The sequence below is a fragment of the Callorhinus ursinus genome, unplaced genomic scaffold (genome assembly GCF_003265705.2).
Source record: "Callorhinus ursinus isolate GAN/ISIS: 27379988/994484 unplaced genomic scaffold, GSC_fseal_2.0 scaffold2, whole genome shotgun sequence".
In the NCBI taxonomy this organism is placed as follows: Eukaryota; Metazoa; Chordata; class Mammalia; order Carnivora; family Otariidae; genus Callorhinus; species Callorhinus ursinus.
In genome coordinates, this window is record NW_027397064.1 from 3,326,026 (window position 1) to 3,348,019 (window position 21,994).

Here is a 21,994-nt window from a genome sequence, read left to right on the forward strand (position 1 = left end):
CAGAGAAAAAATTGAGTCCCGATGTTGTTATTATTATGTTTTCTAATAAAAGTATATGACAATGGGAAGGCAAATTCACCAATTCAGGGGCATCTGGATTCAAAAGCGGCTTAGCTTCTCCCTGTCCCTGCTGCTAGCACAGTGTAAGCTTTTATGATTCTGACATCCAAACCAGACACTTGCAGGGGGGTGGGGGGTGGGGATAAAATGATTAAAAAAAAAAGAGGGTGGGATTTGTATCAACTGCAACTTGAAAAGAAAAAAAGCATGACAGAAAGCTCTTAATCATGTTTGTTTCTTTTGTGATTATTTTCCAGCACAGCAGGGAATGTTGATGCCCAAGTTGAGGTCCAGAAATCCATTCATAAACGTGTTTTCTTGAAGTCGCCTGTCAGATCCGATGCCCTGATGTTCATTAAAAATTACTCTAGTCTGGCAACTTGATGGATCACGGAAGGCAGGGATGGTGCTGGGCAGCAGGAAGCCAGGATGTTACCCTCATTGTAGGTGGAGACAAAGCTTCTCAACGCCCAGGTGGACCAGAGTCCCCGGGGGGTCCCGGTAACACGCGGCTCCCACCGAGCAAGTCTTGGCACAGCCCGGGTGACTGCATTTCTAGCCAACTCCCAGGGGCTGCCAGATGCCAGAGCCGTGCTTCTCAAACATCAGCATGCAACATCGACGCATGCAGGGCTTGTTCACACAGGTTGCTGGGGCCCAGCCCTGAGTTTCAGGGTCAGTGGGTCTGGGATGAGACTAGGAATGTGCACCTGTAACCAGCTCCCAGCAGCGGCGGCGGTGGCGGCTACTGCTGGTCTGGGAAGCACATCTCGAGAAGCACTGATGTGTTCTCAGGTTTGTATTCTGGCCCCTCCCGGAGGGTGACTTTGGACAAGCGATACGTACCCACGTCTCCCCACCCCGTCAAGCTAACATCAGTATCTACTCCCTGAAGATCAAATGAGATCATCCACATGAAGCCCTCCATAAATATTAGCTCCCATTATTACTACCGCTGTTGTTTCCCTTTTCAACCGCACCTTGGTTGTGACGTACCATCAACCCTCAGAAAATAGAGGAACAAAGAAGGATCATGGAAAACTGTAGGAATCCTCCTCCTGTGCAGCGCTCTGCTGTCTTTCCAGATCTTTGCTACTTAAGCAAGGCCAGCTCTAAGCCTTAAAATTAAGATGCTAATTCATGTTGCCATTCTGCACGCTCGTCCGGCGTGCACCCGTTCTGCCACACACGCTTCCGTCGGCCCCTTCATGTCACCTCCACTCCCTGACTGTTGCGTTTCCCCCTTCCTTCCTCCCCGAGCCCTTGTTCAAATTGCCTCAATGCTTATAATAACTTCCTCTTGTGGTTTGGCACCAAAAAAAAAAAAAAAAAAAAAAAAATCCATCAGGGTCTGTAAGCATTGCTCAAATTTGATTCTCTGAGAAGTTTTCCTTGATGGACTGTCTGTCCCTCAACTACCTGCACCATCTCAGCTCGGGCTTCCCCACAAGTTCTCGGTCCTTGTATCACAGCATGGGGCCGACATGGGGCCAGAATGGAGCTCCTCACCTCCCGTGTTTGGGGCTCAGGCTCTGTGGCGTCAGGGAGCCTAACTAGTTTCTACCGAGCATGCTATATGAATGAAGAATGGACGCTTGAGGGTGTGAACAGATGAAAAATCACTGGGTAAATATAAAAACAGCATTCGTATGTAGGCAAGCGCAGTCTCTTACTGGAACTTTATAAATGTGTATGTAGAGACCAATGCGAACATCTTCTGTGGAATGCCACTTCCAACCAAACCACGGGTCTGGAAGTAATGGAGTCCCAAGTTTTGGTGCTGTGGAGTCCCCATCGCACACATGCCTAGCTGGACACAGAGCTGTCATGTGGGGTGGAGGGATGGTTGCCTAGCGAGTCTTTATCAGAGAGGTAAGTGTGCAGAAGGAAGGTTTGCGCAGAACAGATTCAGATGAATATACCACTTCCCATGCCTTTTCTATAAAATATTCTATTTTTTTTAAAGTAGGCTCCACCCCCAGCGTGGAGCGCAACGCGGGGCTTGCACTCATGAGCCTGAGATCAAGACGTGAGCTGAGATCAGGAGTCAGATGCTCAACCGACTGAGCCACCCATGTACTCCCGTAAAATATTCTGAGTAGAGGGGAGGCAAAGATTGGGGGTGATGTTCTCTCTCAGGAACTTGCTCTTATCCCCCCCTTCTCCCCAAATAAAACTCCCACAGCACAAAAGGAGCAGAACTCCAACCCTGTCGGCCTCCTTAGGCTGGTGGCTCCATGATGCACTAGGAGGAGGAAAGCTCTAGAAGGTTCCTGCTTGACAAGGGGGGGCCAAGGCAGCGTGCACAGCGGACTCTGGAAACACCTCCGCAGAAAGGTGGCCACAGGACAAGCCCGGCTGGCTAGTGATGCTGATGAAGAAGCACCTCGATGATGTGGTAATTACGTGAACTCCTCGTTCCTCCTAAAACAACAACAGCTACAGAGGCTGCCCCGGAGCAGGTCCTGTGCTCACACCCAAACCACTCGAGGGAAGCAAGCACACCCATGCCTCAGGCCGCCGGGCTGGGGATGCGAGTGCTGACTGAGCACAGGCCCTTCCAGGCCAGGCGACAGCTGTGAACGCTCAGACGTCACCTTCCAAGGGACCACACTCTGGGTGCTTCGTGTCAGGGAGCCAGAACCCGCTTTGCTGGGGTTCTCAGGGCATCCGCAGGACCTCAGACAATGGGCGTAAAGCCCAGAAGAGTTGGAAGGGGACACTGGCTGCCCAAGCATCCTCCTCTGGGTGGGGAAGGGGCCCCGGAGGTAGGCGCATGCCGCGCACGGGGGCCGTGCTCTGTCCACGCACGCCGTACCACCAACGCCTGCAGACCCGCACTGCTGTGGCGCCCCTGGGTGCCGCCTGGACGGACTCTGTTTCTCCTCCGCCCCCAGTCTGGAGCCGTCCTTATGAAAGCTCTCACTTGGCAGGGTCTGCCAGAGGGATGGAAGCAACCAGAAATAAGGATTATGTTTACCCACAGCAAACGTCCTGCTGCAGCAGCTGGTGGGTCTACAGGGAAGACCTGATGCTCAATCTTTTAATTAGAACAAATTATGCTGAAATTACTTTAAAACCCTGTCTGATAGATGACATACAACAGTGGGAATTCCATTAAATACCGGTGAACAGGCCCCAGACAGAATGCCACAGGCACAGCGCGCCGCCTCGACAGCACGTCATTCACGACTCCACACAAACACCCAGGAGGCTTCCAACGTCCGCACATGGCTCCCAAAGACTGCCCACGCTCACCAAAAAGGGGTGACAGGAGAACTCTCCAAATGTAGAAGGTGCATTGGGAATTTTGGAAAACTGATAAGGAGAATGAATTCTGTGTTTTCCTTGGATGGAAAAAGCAAAGACACACACTCCGAGACAAGGTAACATGTGCACCGCTGGTGGAAGTGTGGGCGCGGCCCCCAGGGAAGCGTGACCGGGACAAGGGCTCTGCATTGTTTCTTGCCTCCCTGTCACGGGACCGTGGGTGTGCAGCCTCGCTTCCCATATCTGGCAGGCAACCTGCCCCTCCCTGACTGGCAGGACCACGTGGGAGGATGCGAGTGGAGCCTCTGCCAAGGACCAAACGCTCCGCAGGTGAAAGGTGACACACGCCCTGCTCACGCGGCCGCGCCACGGGCCCGGCACACAGAGTGAGCGCGGTCGGTCAGGGTGCTGCACCCAGGCCCTGGCTCACACCAAGGACCACGAGGGGGCCACGGGTCTGGGGGGCTGTGCCCTCTCTTACCACTGCTGATGGCCGAGTTTGCAATGACCGGAGCCTCACTCCACTGGTCGGCACTGGAGACAGAGTAGGAGCGCTGCTGCATGCCGTCCGGCCGGCTGCCGAAGGAGCCCAGGCTGATGCCGCTGGCCATCTGAGACCCAGACGCACTAGTGACATTCCCTAGGAATAAACAAGTCAGGTGAACACCACCTCGGACTGCGGACCCCAGAAGCCAGCACGAGTTAGACTGGACGCACACGTGCTCGTGCACGGTGGCCCTCAGCACCGAGAGCTGCTAGCCGGTGCCCTGCTACGCGGAAGACGGAAGCACCCTGACAAAACAATATGCAAGAGGAAAACGAGGGTGGAACAGATTCTAGGGAGCCAGGCGACACAACCCTAAACAGACACCGACGTGACACCGTCTCTAGGTGGGGCAGAGGTGAAGACGGAAGACCCACTTTTGGGAAATGCCTCAGTCCCAGCAAGATGGACTCTACAGGAGCCACCGCTGTTAACGTATCCACAGAAGGGAAAATGACCACAAATGCAGCCAACCGTCGTGGTGAAGCTCTACGATCAACACAAACCAAAGCTTCTAGACGAGACATTGGAGGGCACGCGACCCTTGAAGTGGCCCAGCAGAGAAAGGATGGCCTTCGCCACTGCACAGGACACAGGGCCGTGATGGAACGGTCCCATCGTGTACCGGATGATACGGATCAGCTGCTCAACATCAGAATTAATGATTTCCTGGTCATACCAATTTTAGACTCAAAATCATGATTCAGTGCCTTTCTCTAAAGCGTGGCCCATCCACCTTCTGTGAGTTAATTTGTTTGTTGGATGCAGATCTTCAGAGAGATCAGGTTTGTTTTGTTTTAAACTTTCCTCTAATTATTTTAGTTTAGAGCCAATTAAGTTCAAATTGTTTTAATAGAAGGTGTTCATAGCACAAGATTTTAAGTGCATAGACTGGATTCGTAGTTCCTAAGTCTGGCCAATTACCAGAATCGCCCATGGAGCTTTTTAAAAATAGAGGCTTCAAAATATTTGTATTTTGACTCTGAAGGCCTGGGGCTTGAGAGAATACACTTTTCCCACAGCACTCCAGGGGTCCCAGTGAGCCCGGCAGAGGTAGGAACCGGGGCTCTGCTACCAACAACCGACCTGACCGTGATCCCACAAGCACGGGGCAGTCCCAAGATCATCTACTGAAACGCGTACGTGAGCCATGAAACAAACAAGTGGTCCACAGAGATGAGAGATTTTGCTTCAGAAAATATATTTCTAGCTTAAAAAATGATACCGATTTTATGCCGTTATCTGAACCGGGCACACTTTGAATGTCATAAGGGGAAACTATTACCAGGAAGCTCTACCCAATTCCAGAAAAAAGCCAAAAGTGACATACATCTCAGGAGCTGAAGTGTGGAAGGACACAGATCCTCCTGAGTGTGGTTCTCAGACCAACAGCAGCATGGCCCAGGAGCTCGTTAGGAATGCAGACTCCCAGGCCCTACCCTAGCACCTGCTTTTTCAGAAGCTCCTCAGGTAATGTGGGTGCACACGAAATTCTGAGTTCACCTGCTAAAGCTCAGATACCCAGAAATCACTACGAACTTGGGAGAGGAACACGTGAAATGTTCTAACTGAGGTATCGGACAAAGAGCTCGTCTTAGGTTGACAAACTCTTCATCTCCAGGCCGAACAGCCACTGTGGAAGGAGGAGAGTAGGTTCCTTCAAACGTATACACTGAAGTAAATCCACGTGATGGAGCTGGTCATGTGTCTGCTGCTGGTCCACTGGTTCTCAAAATTCTAGCTGTTTGTCAAAGGAAAATTTAAGCACAGCGAGTTCAATGTATAAAGCTGCTGGGGGAGGAGCTCTGGGGTTGGGCTCCTGAGGGGATCCCCAAGGAACCCCACCGGGACCTGTGGAGTAAAGAACCTTCTGGCAAGACTGTGTGCCCTGGTGTGTGACTGCCGAATCAGTGCAAGACCCAAAACAGGTATGAAGAATTCTTCAGAAAGCCGAACGTCAGGGCATGACGTTCTCCTCGCAACCACACCCAACCCCCCACAGTGGACTCAAGATACACTACATGACTGAGCTCTGGCCACGTGAATGTGGGTATATGGACACACAGTCACAAAAGACTCGAGGCTTGGAGTCTGGGTTGAGCTCACAGAAGCATTTTTCCTGAGTAGATAATGACTTCTTTTCTAAGGTAGAATCTGGGAGAGGTCTTCTAAAAGTCTGTGGTTTCTGGCATTATTTGAAAAATAAGAGTATCTGGCAGCAGTAGGCTTGTGTCTGTGACTCTCCAAATGGACAGTGGGTCAGCCAGAGCCCACACCTGCCTGCCCGGCCCACTTCACTCACCTGCACGCCTGCCCGGTCCTCATCTTTGCTAACTGCGAGTCACAAAATCTTTCAAAAATATGCTTAAGAAGAATCTCGCTTCAGAAGTAAAATGTTTCTGATTTTCTCTCAAGAGAGCAAATCTCTCTTTCATATATACTCACTTTATTTTAATGTCAAATTTTTCCAAATGCCAAACAATAAAAGATTAACTGCGACAGAACAAAAAAATTATGAAGGACAAAAAATCCTGTTTTTGCCCTAAATACATAGCTTGGGGATCCACACAGACAGGCACTTGCCTTTAAATGTAAACACATGAAGACACAGGTTTTAACTTTGAGGCAAACCAGTGGTCCACAGATGCGGCCCCGGCCCCATAAAAGCAGTCTCAGTGGCTTGCTGTGGCCCGCGGAGCATCTTGCTCCACAGGGGAGCAGTCCTGGGCCAGTGGTCACACTCTGAGGCATTTCGACTTGCTCAGAGTGAATCCATTAGTCAAAGAAACCAACTACGCCCAAGTGTTTCATGAATATCTTAAATAACTATACAGATCTAATTACAGCATTTTATGTCAATTTCTGATGCTTGTTTTTACAAAGACACACACACCATCCAACAAAAGCTAATGCATAATTTTCTATTTCTGAATAAAGTCACGAATGGTCAAGCAACACCGGCCCCTGCTTCTAGACTATACGCGGACGCATCCAGCCCTGTCTGCCCTACGTGTGACCATGCTGCGAGTTGTTCTCACCACTTCTGAAAATACCTCTAAAGCAGGTTAAGGGAGGTGCTGAGCTTAAACTCACTTTATTTTCTCTCAACGTTCTCTAGGCCTACATCTTCCAATGAATGGTACTGTATTTCATGTTAACAAGTTATTAATTAAGGCTGAGGATCTGGGGTTCTCGTCTGTAAAAGGAGCCACGACTGATCTGATTTCCTGGCAGCCAAGCACTGGAAGGCCAAGGCCACGGGGATAACACAGGGGGCCTGAACACTATTCTCAACGTGGCTGAGCCCAGGCAGAGGGGCCTCTGCTCCTGGCAGTCGGGCTGAACGGCTCCAGCAGGTGCCCACCCTGAACGCATGTCCGTCTTGCTGCAGAATTTCATTCGTGTGGCTGAGAACCAAGATATGGCACGGAGGTCTACCTGACTGGGGAAGAAAGAACTCGGCACGCGGCTGGAAACCACTTTCTTTGTAGGCATGCCTGTCTCTCCCTGGAGAGAAGAGCTTCTAAAAACTGGATTGGAATGTCCTCACTCTCGGGGACGAGGAGGAAGGTCCAACACTTAGTCTAACTCACTAAGCTCTAAGCCAGGGTCCAGACAAGAGGCCTTAAAAGGAAGCCAGTGGGACACCTGTTCCCCCCAGGGCCGAGCACCAGGGCCGTGACCTCCCGGAGGATGGGAGGAGGGGTACCTTCTATTCTTTCCTGCCCTTCCTCCTCCTCAGCCCCGCCTTCCATTCCCCGTGCCCTACCAGAATGCCCACGCCACCACTGCCGGGAGACTGCCGCATGGATCTTGTGCTTCTTCATGTTGTGTAGCATGTGCACTGGCATCCTTTTGTTCTGGATGGCCTTTTCCGGACTGTCCGTATGGTGAATAGACATGGATGAGAGAGAAATGTCTTCCTCCAGAGGAGGGCAGATCCATTCCATGTACTGTCTGGGATAACAACACTGCCTTCCTTGGCACAGGTCGGGCAGGCTTGTGTACAGCCCATTAGGAAAGACTGGGGTTTCCTAAACTCGGGGTTCCTCTTCTGTAATGCAACCCAGTGTGTGTGCTGGTGTCTCCTGGCCTTGGGGGAACGGGTGCATGACGAGGCTGATACTCTGGGCACTGGGGCAGCTGCGAGTAATGACCTGCCATTTGTCCTGACACCAGGCTCTCATCATCTAGGACCTGGCAGGCTGGCTCGTCAGCTTGCTAGCAAAGTGGGAGTGGGCCCTCCACGGGCCCACCACCTCCTCGAACACAGACCTCCTGCCCCTCCCTGTCGCCCGAAACTGAACCCGCAGCACACTGTGCACTGGGCACAGCGAAGGAAACAGTCTGTGCCCTCAGGAGAGCTCCCATCTCGTCCAGCAGAAGGTATCGGACAAGCCCACATGTGGCCAGAACACAAGAGCCGTAAGGAGGTCTGAGGGCAGGAAGAACAGCCCCTGGAAGGTTCAGGAGACACTTCATGGAACACTGCAGACTGATTTTAGATTTCGGAAATGGAGGCCCCTCTCTCCAGAACAGTATGGAAAGTCTCACGCTATCCCAGGACAGCCCAAACTCTCTTCTGACTGACTCACCTGATGTGAAGCGTTCACTGAATAGTCTGATACGAGCCTCTCCCTCCAGATTCCCGTTCTCCTTTCCCATCAGTCCAGTCGAAGTCGCACAGACGTGCCCAACAGTGGTGCCAGAAAGCATGCACGAGAACGCTCACCGCGGCATTCCTCGGGAGAGCCCTGAACCAGAAATGGCGGGTGTCTCCCCACCACGGGCGCCCCATGGCATGTCCATACGGTGGAACGCCATACACCGACAAGGACGGATAGATGCTGACGCAGCCATGGCAGGATGAACTTCACAGACAGGATGTGCGGAGAAGACCAACCCGAGCACCAATGGCCATGACCCCAACCGTTCACCACCCACAGGTCCTGGGAATGAGCTATCAGATGGCAACCACCCTCAGGCGTGTGTGTGTGTACAGACAGTGCAGACAGGAGGCGGCTGGTGGCCACCTGCTGCTTCCTGATCTGAGGGCGGCCGCCGGCACACTTGGCTATCAGGATTTTGCACTTTCTTTGTGCGTGTTCTGTTGATACAACTTATCTCACCTGCCCAAAAAGCTAAAAAGGGGTCATCTGAATAGTCTGTGGATACAGAAGTCACGTCAGCAAGCGTGAGGGGGGCACCAGACCTACGTCTCAAAGAGGGGCCCAGCCCTTCACAGTAGGAAGTACTGCTTCCAACGCAAGGGGTCATGAAAAGACCTGTTTGTTATTTGTCTCAGTATCTTTTCCCCAAATATTATCAGGAAAAACAGTCGACTACCTGGCCTGTTCTGAACTCAGAAGGAGGGTTTCCTCAAATACCGCATCTCTGGATCAGCTGGGCCCCTGGCCTCGATTAGCAGGGGGCGGCTCCATTACCATGCTAATCCAGGGCCTCTCAGAGCCATCTCCTTGATATGGATATGTGTGTGCTTACTGGCCGCCCTGATTAGCGCAAGCTTCCATGTGTCAAAAGCGCCAGATTCTTCCCAAAGAATAATTTTAGCTTTACTTATATCCCTAAAGTGTAAGAGTTGATTTGAAAAGGTACTTACCTCCACCATATGCTATTTTTCTTAAAACAATTTGCATTTCAAAGCGACTCTGGCATTTATATCTGAATGAATATCAGTATGTTGCCTGAACTGATCTCAAACGAGCATGAAAAAGATGCTGGTTTTCTATTGAACGCGAATGTTTTCATCCACCAAATGACATCAAAGATAGAATTCCTCTTTTAAGCTATAGGCTTATTACATAAAAAATAGCTTGCTCTGATTTTTAAAAATATACTCTGAAATAAGGCTTTTCATAGCATTCAAATAAAGATTCATCAACAATCATTTCTTTTAATATACAAAATTTTGCTCACTGCACTTTCTGCGTTGGTTCATCTTTACAAACATAGCTTGGCCTTCTCAAAGGCCTAAAGTAGAAAAGGAATATTTGGCATTTGAATTATTGAAGTAGCTTGCAGAAGAGGATCAGCGCCTGGCAATAGGTGACGGGCCCCTAAGTTTCCAGGGCCTTGTGCGAGGGGGGCGCAAGCCAGAGAGGGTCTACGAGTGCCCCAGTACAAGGCAGAAGTTGGTTTCCACTGTGGCATTTTACACCTTTCTAAAAACAAATCGTAATTACAGCACAGGATTGATAGGAGCTCCCTCTCCCCCTTGGAGGCCTCTCCCTGAGAAACACACAGGGATCGCTTTTGGGGGTCGGTTCTCAGTCCTACCTGGCTTCCGATGTCAGAGAAGTCCGGGGTGCGAGGCCGCCTTGCAAACCTCCAGGAGCACGGACCCCGCTGAGCGCGCGCAGGAAAGCCAGTTTGCTGAAATCAGAGCAGGGCGGCCAAGGCTACTCCTAATGGCCACACCACTTCAAAATAGGCCTTCGCCATCTGTTCGTCTTCTAATTATAAACCCAAAAAGAATATAATTCACAACACTACCATAAAAAGTGAGCTACGGATGATTTAAGTGCCTATGAGCAGGGCCGTTCGTGGCACTATTTGCACTGGAAATCTGCCCTCCTTTTTGGCAATCAGGACTTGAGGCTAAGAGGATTTTTTCCAAGGACAAGTCAGTATCTTAAAGACGTAAGGCATCCAGGATTCTGCATTGTTACAAAATGACACTTGTTCTGTTACAGTGCGTTGAACACATCTACTACGGAGATAGGCATCGCAGTGCATCTCTTTGCTGGGATGTACTTCCACCCGTGCTATCCAGACAGGAGAAAACGTACAGAGTCCGGACCCGGCGGTACCAGCGGATGTGACCACCACTACATACAACAGCGTGGCCGCACTCAGAACTACAGTCCCGCAATCAGTTCCCACTTACTTCCTAAAATGCAGAAATAGCTCATTTTGTTCGGATTTCTCCCTGCTCTGATTATGATGTCCAAGTAAAAAAACAATGAATCGTTCTTGTTGTACAAACGTCTTTAAAACTCACCTTGCACGAATGACATCAATTAGACTTTCAAAATCTCATGTAACAGATCAACTCATTATTGAACATGAGCATCAATTCTTCTTAGTGATGGCCACAGAAATGAAGTAATTTTATATTACACTTCTTTCTTATGACTTCCTAACCCTCTTCACATGTTCCATAATCTTTATAATAATTTTAGATATGTGACATCTTGCTGATTCAATGCAGACAATTCATACTGCTATTTTCCTACTTCTGGATAGTTTCATTTCCAATTTCTCATTAGGGTAAACAATACTGCAAAGGACATCTTCTATTTAGACTCTTCCTTAGGATAAAATCCCAGGAGAGTCATTACTCAGTCAAACAGCATTATAGTCTTTCTGATTTGCGACGTATGTTGCTGATTTTCTGAGGCCATCGGCCAAAAGAAGATGGAACCGGGCATCTTGAAAACAATTCAGTTCGTGATTTGTAAAATGGAACACTAATGATGATGACAATAATATGCCCCACATGGCTGATTGGTATAAACATCATTTACAAGCACTTTGTAAACTGCAATGCCTCTGTGGATATTAGCTGTTATTAATTTCACCAATGCTGAGTTTACCTTTTCTCTCTAGTTTATTTTTTAATAAAAGCTTAAAATGGCGATAATGTTAATTTTGTCTGTCTTTAAAATCTAAAGGGTCTGAATGTCACCCTTACGTTTTTCTCGTGCTGGGGTCTCCTCGTGTGTCACCTGCTCACATCTGCACTTAGCTATTGTAGGAGTCCTCACGATGCATGAGCCTACATGCACATTCTTGAAGGTACCCTGAGCACCTACTGTATGGACCTGGACAGTGCTTAGCAGGACAATGTGATGACAGGACTGCCACTCCAGGTCTTGCAAAATTCCAAAGTATTACGACCAGTTCCGCCCAAGCTGTGAGAGGCACATTTTAATAAAGGGAAAGAAAGAAATGAAAACATGGTCTTGGGACATGGTGCAACCAGATGGCAAAGAAAGAAAGGGGAGCCGGAGAAGCCGTGGGCCTGCTCACACCCACTGCCAGGCTGCTGCTGCATCCTGGAGATGGATATAATCTGGTGTTCAGGACAATTCAAGATGAAAATATTAAGCACATCCGAAGGTAGGCTCTCACTTAAGCAATTATATTTAGAAATCAGTCCAAATATTTATTCCAAAATCTGTGTTTTCCCAGTTATCCAGTGCAATACTCATCACTGTGAAAACCATGCCCGCTCTTTGCATCTTGCCCACTTTTACCTGAGTCAGGACACCTGCTCCTATGGACGCTGATGTGCTTATGCACACAGTGCGTACATCGGGCTCACCTGCCCACCGCCTGTTACTTGGACGGGCTACGTGAACCAACTTATACGGAATGCAGTGGTAACGAGGCATGGCAACATTACACAAAAGGAAAATAAAACTAAGGATTTTCTTTTAAGGGGCGCCTGGGTGGCTCAGTCGGTTAAGCGTCTGCCTTTGGCTCAGGTCATGATCCCAGGGTCCTGGGATCGAGTCCCATGTTGGGCTCCCTGCTCGGCGGGGAGTCTGCTTCTCCCTCTCCCTGCTGCTCCCCCTGCTCTCTCTCCCCTTCTCTATGACAAATAAATAAAATCTTTAAAAAAAAAAAAGGACTTTCTTTTAAGCAACAAAATATGATTACAGTGTTCACATAGTAATGTTCTGTAAAACATAAAGCCCGAGGCATCCAAATCTTATCCTTTAGTTTCATAATTTGGTCCTATACTCGCAACAACTACACCCAACGAATGCTGAGTTTCTCCCTTTGCTTTAGATGACAGTTCCAGCTTTAAAAGGTTCTTTCTCCTTTATATGATACACAAAATAGGTGTTTTGCCCAAAATCCATTTTGAGAGCAGTACCTTCATCATCCCCTTCAGGGAGGAGACCACGGTGGTCACGTGGGCCTACGCCCAGAAGCGCTCACTTCTTTCTCGCCCTTCGGGTCCTACGAGGTCAGCTCTTACAGAGAAACTGCGGCCGTGGTGTGGAGGTGGGCTGCCTGACTGTGGTCAGGATGGCCTTGCCTTTTACCACTCCCCAGAATATTCCAGAAAGACAAATGTTCTCTATACAAGTGGTGACTACCAAACACCGGGCCACAAGGTTTGGACATGGTGAACGCCATGCCTACTCTGAAAATTCTCCTCGGCCAGTGTGGGAGTGGGAACGCAGCAAGGAGGCCAATCGTGGGCTTTGCTCTGTCACAGAATGGCTCTTTCCCGAGGCCCGGGACGGCACTCAGCCGTTCTCCTGAAGGCCGAGGTCCTCTCAGGGCCCCTCTCTCTCCCCATGCCGACCATTTGCTGGTCCTGAAAGCATCGCGTGAACAGCTGAAACACTACTCTTCACCAAGTACGTTTCTGAAAGGGGGAACAAAGTTTCTAAGGCAACTTTTATTTACTTAACCTGGATGTCTGTCCCCACAGTGACAGATAGCTCAGTGTCCTTAGTGTTTTAAACGGAAATCATCAAGATCAAGATGCTTTTGTCAGTCTTTACAGAAAAGAACACACTTAGGATTCAAATAGTTGAAGGTTTCCTTAAACTGGAAAGCAGGCTTCTGATTTATCCCTGAACTCTTCCCCCAACGGTCCTGCCCACGGAGTGCTGCGTCGGAGGGAAGCAAACAGTGCTTACCCTCAGCGGTCATCCCTTACAATTTCACTTGGGGGGGGCGATGCTCAGTAGCACTGACTTAATGATAAAATAATTGTGAGGTCACAAAACTAGGAGAGGGTAACAAAGAAAGGGAAGTAATGGTCTCCACCTCAAAGAGCTCACAGTTTCAGGATGGAAACAACAGAACAGAAATCCGCCTAAACCTCAGTGGGAGAAACACAGAAACACAGAAGCAGCAGAGCAGTAAGAATGCGTTTCTCACAAAAGCTGAAGACGTCACAACTCTTCTAAAGAATAGTAACTTTAGTGTCTATTAGTTTCAGATGTAGCAAACTTCCTGACCTTGTGGGTCTGAAAGAAACCCCCCAAAATGTTTCTTCCTTTCCCTAAAAATAGTAAGTTATTAAATAGCCATCAAAACTACTCCAAGTAGACCCTGGTTCGCGGAAGCAGATTATCACGGGATACTGATTTTTGATCCTTTTTTAGCAAAATAATTCTCACCCAGAGAATTTGCAAGTGTTCTACCGAGTGGCTAGAAGGGTGTTTAGCAGGAGCCCCCAATCTATGACGCAGAGGATTAACGTGGCAAAGTCCGAAGGGTGCGAAGTGTGCAACAGGAGGGGGTGACCGAGGCAGAAATGCAGTGAGAAGCAAGGCCCGGGGTGGCGGGGTCCCCTGCCAAGTGGCCCACAACCCAGGAGACACACGTGAGCCACACGTCTCATTCCGTGCCCAGAACAGACTCCGGAGTTATTAAAGTGTTTTCTAGACCTTTTGAAACTAAACAAAGAAAAACTTTGTTTCTAGGAGACAACAACGGATCCAGTTTTGATGTTGTGTTATTTATTTATTTATTTTTTAATAGCTATTACCACTGTAACAGCAGCCTAGCGGCTCGGCGTCTGCAGTGTGAGCAGTTTTGATAAACAGCCTCTGCGGGCCACACAACGGGGATAATGTATCCTTAAGTACCGCCAATGAGCTGCCATTCTGCACAGCCAATTACTTCTGTGCGTCTGTCACTCAAAGGAAAAATGGCTGAGCCCATTAGATCAAACCTTTGTCACTGTTCCTAATGCACTCTTAGGCCTCATTAATCTCCGGGAGCAGCAACAGAGCCGCTGGTGTCTCATTGCCTCCCCCGAACAGGCCCACGTGAAGCCTCTCATCTCTCCCCCAAGTGCACCGCGTTAATCAAGCTCTCCTTATTACCCCAGTCCCTGTCACGGCGGAGAGCGCGCTCCCTCTTAAATGCTCTCATTATGACCCATCTTTAGAGCCGGCTAAGTGGAAAAAAAGAGAGAGGGAGAGAGGGAGAAACAGGATGGGAGAGAAAGAGGAGAGGAAAAAGCAAGTCCGATCACATTAATATTCATGACAATAATTAGTATTCTAGGTCACTGAATATTCATGCTATTAGTTTGGTTTTTTATGGGTTTGCTGGATGTCCTGATTACTGAAGTGTGGAGGAAAACAGCATGGTTGAGACTTTAGATGTCAACGGCAGTTCAATACTCAAAACACATCGAGATCCCCGCCCCCACCCCCGGAAAATCAGCCTCAACCCTCCCGGCGGCTTTAATATTTTGAAACCGCTGGGGGCCCGAAGCGCAGGGAGGGAGGGAGAGGAGGGGGCAAGGCTTCCCGCTACAAAGACCTACGCATGGCTCTGCTGAGGATAAAAACACAGCCACCGTTCCAAATACCCAACAAAGACACACTTTCGGGACAGGGAGGTATCTGGCATCTCAGAACAAAATGGGGCAGTTGGGGAATAAAGAGTCGGGGGGACACGGACCGGGAGCCCGGTGCCCACAGAGACCCCAGTTGGTCCTGCCAAGTGCCTCTCTGCCCGCCGCTCCCACCACTGCAGAGGGAAAGCTGTGTGGGGGGGAGGGTTTATTGTGTCTGACCCGCGAGGGCCGCACACAGGCGACAGAAACAACAGTGCCTGGCATGAAAACAATTCATGCAAAATTTCCGTCCCCTCTTGCTTGCTTTTCTTCACCAGTGACAAGCACAACTAAAACGATGGATTCCCGATAGAATCCAGAAACTTGCCCTGGGCCACCGGGCTTTGCAAAGACGCACTCCCAAGAGTGAGGTAGATACATCGGGCCACCGTAGTGAGGAGGATGCGGATGTTCATCCACACAAGGTCCTAAGATGGGGAAGGTGGGATTCAATTCAGGGTTTCTGCCTCTCAAGGCCCTTCTGTGGACCAATACGTTTTCCTGTTACTTAAATGTCAGCATAATGTTCAGACCTGACACAACTCCTCATTCCACCATGGGTGGATACAATTCTACTAAACCAGCCTGGCTGACAACTCATGTCAGAAGATACTGTGGGACATCTGACTGTCTTCTCCACAACTATGCCTGAAATTACAACCGGGTGGATTCTCTAAAATGGGGCCTTTTTTTTTTTAAGGTTATTTATTTATTTATTTGACAGAGAGAGACACAGCGAGAGAGGGAACACAAGCAGGGGGAGTGGGAGAGGGAGAAGCAGGCTCTCCGCTGAGCAAGGAGCCCGATGTGGGGCTCGATCCCAGGACCCTGGGACCATGACCTGAGCCGAAGGCAGATGCTTAACAACTGAGCCACCCAGGTGCCCCTAAAATGTGGCTTCTGATTAGAATGGCGATGCAGGTTCCAAGCCAAAGCAGGGGGGGAGCGGCAGATTTGTGGCAGATACCCCCATGGACATCCTGAGTGAGTGACCTTGGAAGAAGGGGTAACTGAACCAGGCCTGAATAAATATCCCCCGGATTCTTCTTCTTCCTCCTCTTTCTTGCTGGAGTAGATGCTTAAGTAAATTTTTCAAAAAGTTGTTTGTTTCTGCATCCTTGTACATCACCTAAAAAAAAAAAATTTTTTTTTTTCCTACCTTCATACTTGATTGATAGTAAGTTAGGCCGTGCATAGACTTGTGGGTTCAAAATGATTTGTCCTTAGAAAGGCATTCTTCCATTGTCTTTTAGCATGTGGTGTTTGCTCTGAAGTCCACAGGCCGGAAGAGTTCCCTCTCGGTAGGTAAGCATGCTCTCCTCTTTCCTGGGATGCTTTTTGGGATTCTGTCTGTGTTTCCAGAGCCTCCTCTCCCCTGAAGTTGACACCGGGCTCTTTGGATGGGAAGACATCAGCATGTCCTTCATCACCTCCAGCATGCTTTCCTTTGTCACAGGTATGATCACCAACAGTATCTTTGGCCGTGTTCTTTATAGCATTGAACCTAGCTACTAAATTTAAAATTTTTAAAAAAAATTTTTTTAAACAATTTTTCTTTAATTTTCAAGGACTCTTTCTCCCCAGGTTTTTCGTGTAACCTTCGTTTCATTTTATGAACACAATAATTAGCCTCTTAAGTCTTCCTCCTTCCCCACCTCTCACTCTTTCTTATAGGATCAGTGTTATCTTTGTTCCTCTCATTTTTACTGTTGGTTTCCACAAACGTCTTGGCAGCCTATTTGTGAATGAGTGCCTGCAGGTCCATCAGGCGGAGGCAGGGGCTGGCCCTGCAGCCTTTGGAAGGAGCGTGGTCCATGCTGATGGGGAGGTTTGGTTTACATCAACAGTGCAGGGCTCGTGGGCAGGCTGGTGCACTTTAGTGATGTCCCTCACGCTCAGAACTGCCTTTCCTTGCTATTTCTTTTTGTCTCTCTGTGTGGAGGTCTGAGCTCCCCAAGCTGCTCCCTTCTCTTTCAAGCATCAGCACCCACATGGGATTGGAGGCGGGGAAGCCAATGGCCAGCTCCTCCTGAATGCGTCCCTCAGCTCGCCGTGCCTGCCTGTCACAGCTGCCCGATGGAGCGTGGGGCCACCCCACCTTCACTGCAGCTCTTCTGCTCTGCATAACTTGTGGGCCCCAAAGGGAGACCCGGGCTCAGTTATCAGTACACAAGGCAGCTACTTGGACAACGTGTTTTTCCTCCTCTTCCCCAAGCCCAGGGCAAAACCTGACATGTAGATCATCACATTTCTAGCATTTCAGTGTATGAAATGTAGTCAACATTCCAAGACTGGTGAAGCAAGGCCCCTGAAGGGAGAACCTCATACCGCCCCCGAAACTCCAGAGCACTAATCGGGGCTGGGCATACATACAGCCGACCCGGTAATGATGGTTCATGAGCAGTACAAGAAGCAAAGCAGTAAGGTATCCAAAAGTCAACACTGACATACAATTAGATATTGTCATATTTGAAATGTGAGATGCATTATGATCATATACTGGAAAATCAAGAGAAACATCTGAAGAAATATTCCCACTAACAAGAGTTCAGTACGATGACTGGATATAAAAAATATAAAAATCACGAGCTTTCTTATTTCCTGCGAAGTAGATGAGATAATAGACAGCCCCCTTCTCCCCCGGCCCCTCTCCCAAAAAAGATTAGCCTCACATTTCATCAAAAATTATAAACAGAATGGATCGGCACAATACATCTAAATGAAGAAAAGTGTTAAAATTTTACTGAGGAATATATATATTAGGTTTGAATAAATTGGGCAAGACTTGTGTTCCATGACAAGAAACTCAATACAGTAAAGATGTTAGTTCCTCCACAATTAACTGATAGATTAAAAGCACTGCCAATTAGTCACAATGTGATTATTTTTGGGGGGAAGGAGATTTCAAGTTACTCTGAAGTTTATTGGAAAAAATAAATGAGTGGCCACAGCCAAGAACAACAAGAAAAAGAGAATAATATTACCACCAGATATAAACTGAACCAGAAATCTGAGACCCTGCGGTAAATCCATATACAGTAACACAATGTTGAGACAGTAGGTCAACTGAATAGATTCTCAAGCCCAGAAACACAGTGATTTTGATTAAATGAGTTAGTTGTATAATAAAGGTGACACACACAGTCATAAGTAAACAGTTCGACAGGGAAAGAACAATTAGTAATCTATTTGAAAAAGGAGTTTAATTAGATTTCCTATTGTGCATAATTGACCCAAACAAATTAAAGGTAGATTAAAGGCTAAATATTCTTAAGAAAGAAACAATAATAAAATTGTAAAACTCAGAAATACATATATGTGAATTGTGATCTGTTTTCAGGACTATTAAAGGCCTTCCAAATATCTAAAGTAGAAACTGCAGAAAACTTATGATTTCATTATATGTATATATTCTTGATTACATATTAAAAAGGGAAAAACCTCTACATGTAAATAAGACCATAAAATTTAAAAAGCAAATAATAAACTGGGAAAATACCTGCAGAACATATTATAAAGTGTTAACATCCTTAACATATAAAGAGTTCTTATATACCAATAAGAAAAAGATAAACACCCCTAGTACAAAAATGGGAAAAGATACATCTAAACAGTTGCAATGTGAGAAATACCTGTCATCAACAAGCATGAGATGGTCAACTTTAGCATTAACTGAAGAAATCCAAATAAACAAAACACAAGGTATTTTTAGTATAGATTCCAAAAACAATAACAGCAATGCTAGCAAGCATGTGTGGGTGAAATGGGTACTCACTTTAGAGATGGGAGGGTATTTGTATAACAAAACCCTTCTAGGAATTAATTTGGAAATGTGTACCAAGAATCTTATAAACGTTTATATCCACTGACTGAGTCACTTCACTTACGGACATTTATTCTAAGACAGTGGTTAAGTGTTATACACAAGGATTTAGGTACACGCACGTTATCATGTCTATGTAAATGAAAAAGTTACTAGAAGGGAAGGCGCAAAACACTGATCTAGTCCAGTAACTGAGATAAGAAAACAAATAAAAAGGAAAAGCGTAAAAAGAAACACACATCTCCATGTTAACTTAGACCTCTAGAACAAAACAGCAGAATTCAAATGAGCTGAGAAAGAAAAATACAGTTAAGTAGCATTTGGCAAACAGCTCTAAAATAGCTAAAATATTACCCAGTTTTAGGTCTAAGTCCACCACTTAAAATAACATCAACGTACTTCAGGTTAAATTTGCTGGGTTGGAATTCTTCATGTGAGTGAGCACCTACGGACAGGCGGACAGGGGGGCCACCAGGCCATGATGTCACCTGCACGCAGAGATGAGGATGCCATGTCCCTGAGCACCTCCACAACCACGAGGCACTTTCTTTCCCCAAAGTGGCACTGTGCTCCTGTAGTCATACCCCCGTTTCCCAACTTGTGATCTAAAGAAGATGAAAAATCCAGCAGGCTCCCTTTAAGAGGAATTAACTTGGCTGAGGGTTGGAAGAATGTGCTGTAATCAGCTGAGCGTGGGAGCAGGGAAAGGGATTCTGGCACTGCCCCAAACCCTCCCATCCACCCAATGCGAGGGCGTTCAAGAGAAAGAAATGGGCGCTAAAGGAATGTTCCTTTAGCTGAGGCCCAGGACATGAACTACTCCACGCGTATGATAAGGTTACGTGGCATTTTGTATTCTCTCTTTACCAAACGTTACATTTTCCTGAGGGAAACAAGGGGCAGTTCAGCACCAAAGAACACAAGTCTCAAGATTAAAAAACTCAAACTCCAAACATTACATATGCAAAACTCCTTCAAATCACTGAGGCTCTTCCCTCATTCTCGTGCCTGGCGGACTCCCATCCTTTCTTTACACCCAGCACACGCACCCCCCGAGCCCTGAGCCTTGCCCCACCTCCTAGGAGAGACCGGACTCATCACCCCTGGGCCTTCAGGCCCCTTATGTATTCGTACCGTGGCCTGCTGCAAGGCCCTGCCTTTCCCTGTCTGCTGGCCTTTCTTCCCCACCAGAGGGTCAGATTCTCGAGAGTAGAGATGGTGTCTTAATCCTCCGTGTCCCCAGGGCCCAGGACCAGGGCATACATCAGAAATGTCATAAATGTTTATTGACGTGAATAAATAAATGGATGGATTTGGCATGGTGGGTTAGAAGGAGAAGTGGAAAATCAGCTGGTTTTAAGGTGACAGCCTTGTGTATAAGGTCTGGAGATCAGGGTCTCCACATCCATGGCATACACAGTTCCTGGCACAGGACAGGTGTTCACTAAATATTTTTTGAATAAATTAATAAAGTATTGAAGACATCAGCTTTTCATTCAATACAGAACTCCCCCCCCCTCCGCCACTGCACCTTGGGCACTTCTTTTCTCTCTTCCTATCCCAGAGTTAGCAAAACCATCCTGAAAAGAGAAATTTGATGTATGTCTTGGAAGGAAGGTCAGCAGGTCACAGGAGACCTTATCACCACTCTGGAATGAACTGAAGTCTCCCTTAGCAGAAAGCCCAGTTTTCTTTGGATTTTTAATAACAGCTGATTTTGTATTATACTTTATGAGTTTCCCAAAACTGTCATATGTGTTATTTTACCTGTCATCACATCTCTGTGAGGTAGGCAGGTCAGGCAAGATCGGCCTAACTGACCGAGTTAGTAGTCCAACGCCACTTGGTATCATGCAGTAGAGCCCCAGTGGACCCCAATTCTGGCCCCCTTCTACTACCCTGCTTTCACCAACCAATGCTGTGTGTGATGTATGTCAGAGAGAAGAAAGGGACTTTTTGCTGGAGAAAACAAATCCGTGTGTCGAAGTGTGTTAGAAGGAGGACTCAGGCCTTTTCTCTGATAAGTAATCACTCCAAGGTCAAAGCCAGAGGGCAACCATTTGCAAAGATTCTTTCACAAAAATGAACCATGACGTTTTGAATGGCCTGCAATTGCACGCCAATGGCCAGAAATTTCTAAACACATCTAGATTTGAGAAAACACTTTTCTCCGATCCTGAATTAAAGAGCAAATTCTCCTTTCAAAAGAAAAAGAAAACTAAAGTTCTGTCAAAGAATGACATAAAAGTTACAATATAAAACCGAGAGAATTTAAAGTTGAGGTCTGACGGTTTCCTTTCCATCTTGCTCTAAATAGCTCTTCCGCTTTCATCCACCACTTGGTCACTACAGATACACACCAGCCCGTGATCCTTTCACAAGTCATTTACATACTTTAGATGGCCCTTAAATCCTCAATCATATGCAAAACTCTACTTCCAACTACACAGCTCTGGGGAAGACCATGTGGTTGGTTTGAGACCATGACTCAAGATGGGTGCCATGCTGGCAGGCGGTCCCGGAACCACAGGCAGAGGGGAAATGACCACCCGCAGAAGAGAGGAGGTTTCTGAACCTTAACCTACAATGTTAATGGCTCCAACCTCACTTCACCTCCGAGGCTCCACACTGTCCTGCAACCAGCCGCATCTACCGCTGCCGTCACACTGGATTCTTGTGTGGGTCTGCCGTAAGCTTACCTGAATTTGGTGAGATGTGTAAACTGCTCATGTCCTTGGACAGGCCGTTAGTTTTAGGGCTGGAGATGGGCGCGCAGGCCGACGTGGCTCGGGGTGGCCTCTTCCCTGGGACTTTCACAGTGGTTCTTAGAAGATCAATCTCTTTACCATGAACGTTCTGCATGTAATCCTGTTCAAAATGTTAAACATCCAAGAGA

General features: G+C 47.6%; 1 protein-coding gene across 8 annotated transcripts in view; it reads right to left on the reverse strand.

Annotated features, from left to right (window-relative positions):
• AGAP1 (ArfGAP with GTPase domain, ankyrin repeat and PH domain 1) overlaps window positions 1-21,994 on the reverse strand; it is a 513,811-nt gene that overhangs the window by 147,995 nt on the left and 343,822 nt on the right. For 4 of the 8 annotated variants that reach the window (XM_025889128.2, XM_073876820.1, XM_073876798.1 and 1 more), the window contains exons 11-12: window positions 21,798-21,966; window positions 3,812-3,970 (exon numbers count right to left, since the gene is read on the reverse strand). In XM_025889128.2, the coding sequence (XP_025744913.1) occupies window positions 3,812-3,970; window positions 21,798-21,966 (328 nt within the window). The remainder of the gene's footprint in view (window positions 1-3,811; window positions 3,971-21,797; window positions 21,967-21,994) is intronic. The other 4 variants (XM_025889132.2, XM_073876805.1, XM_073876813.1 and 1 more) reach the window with 1 other exon arrangement.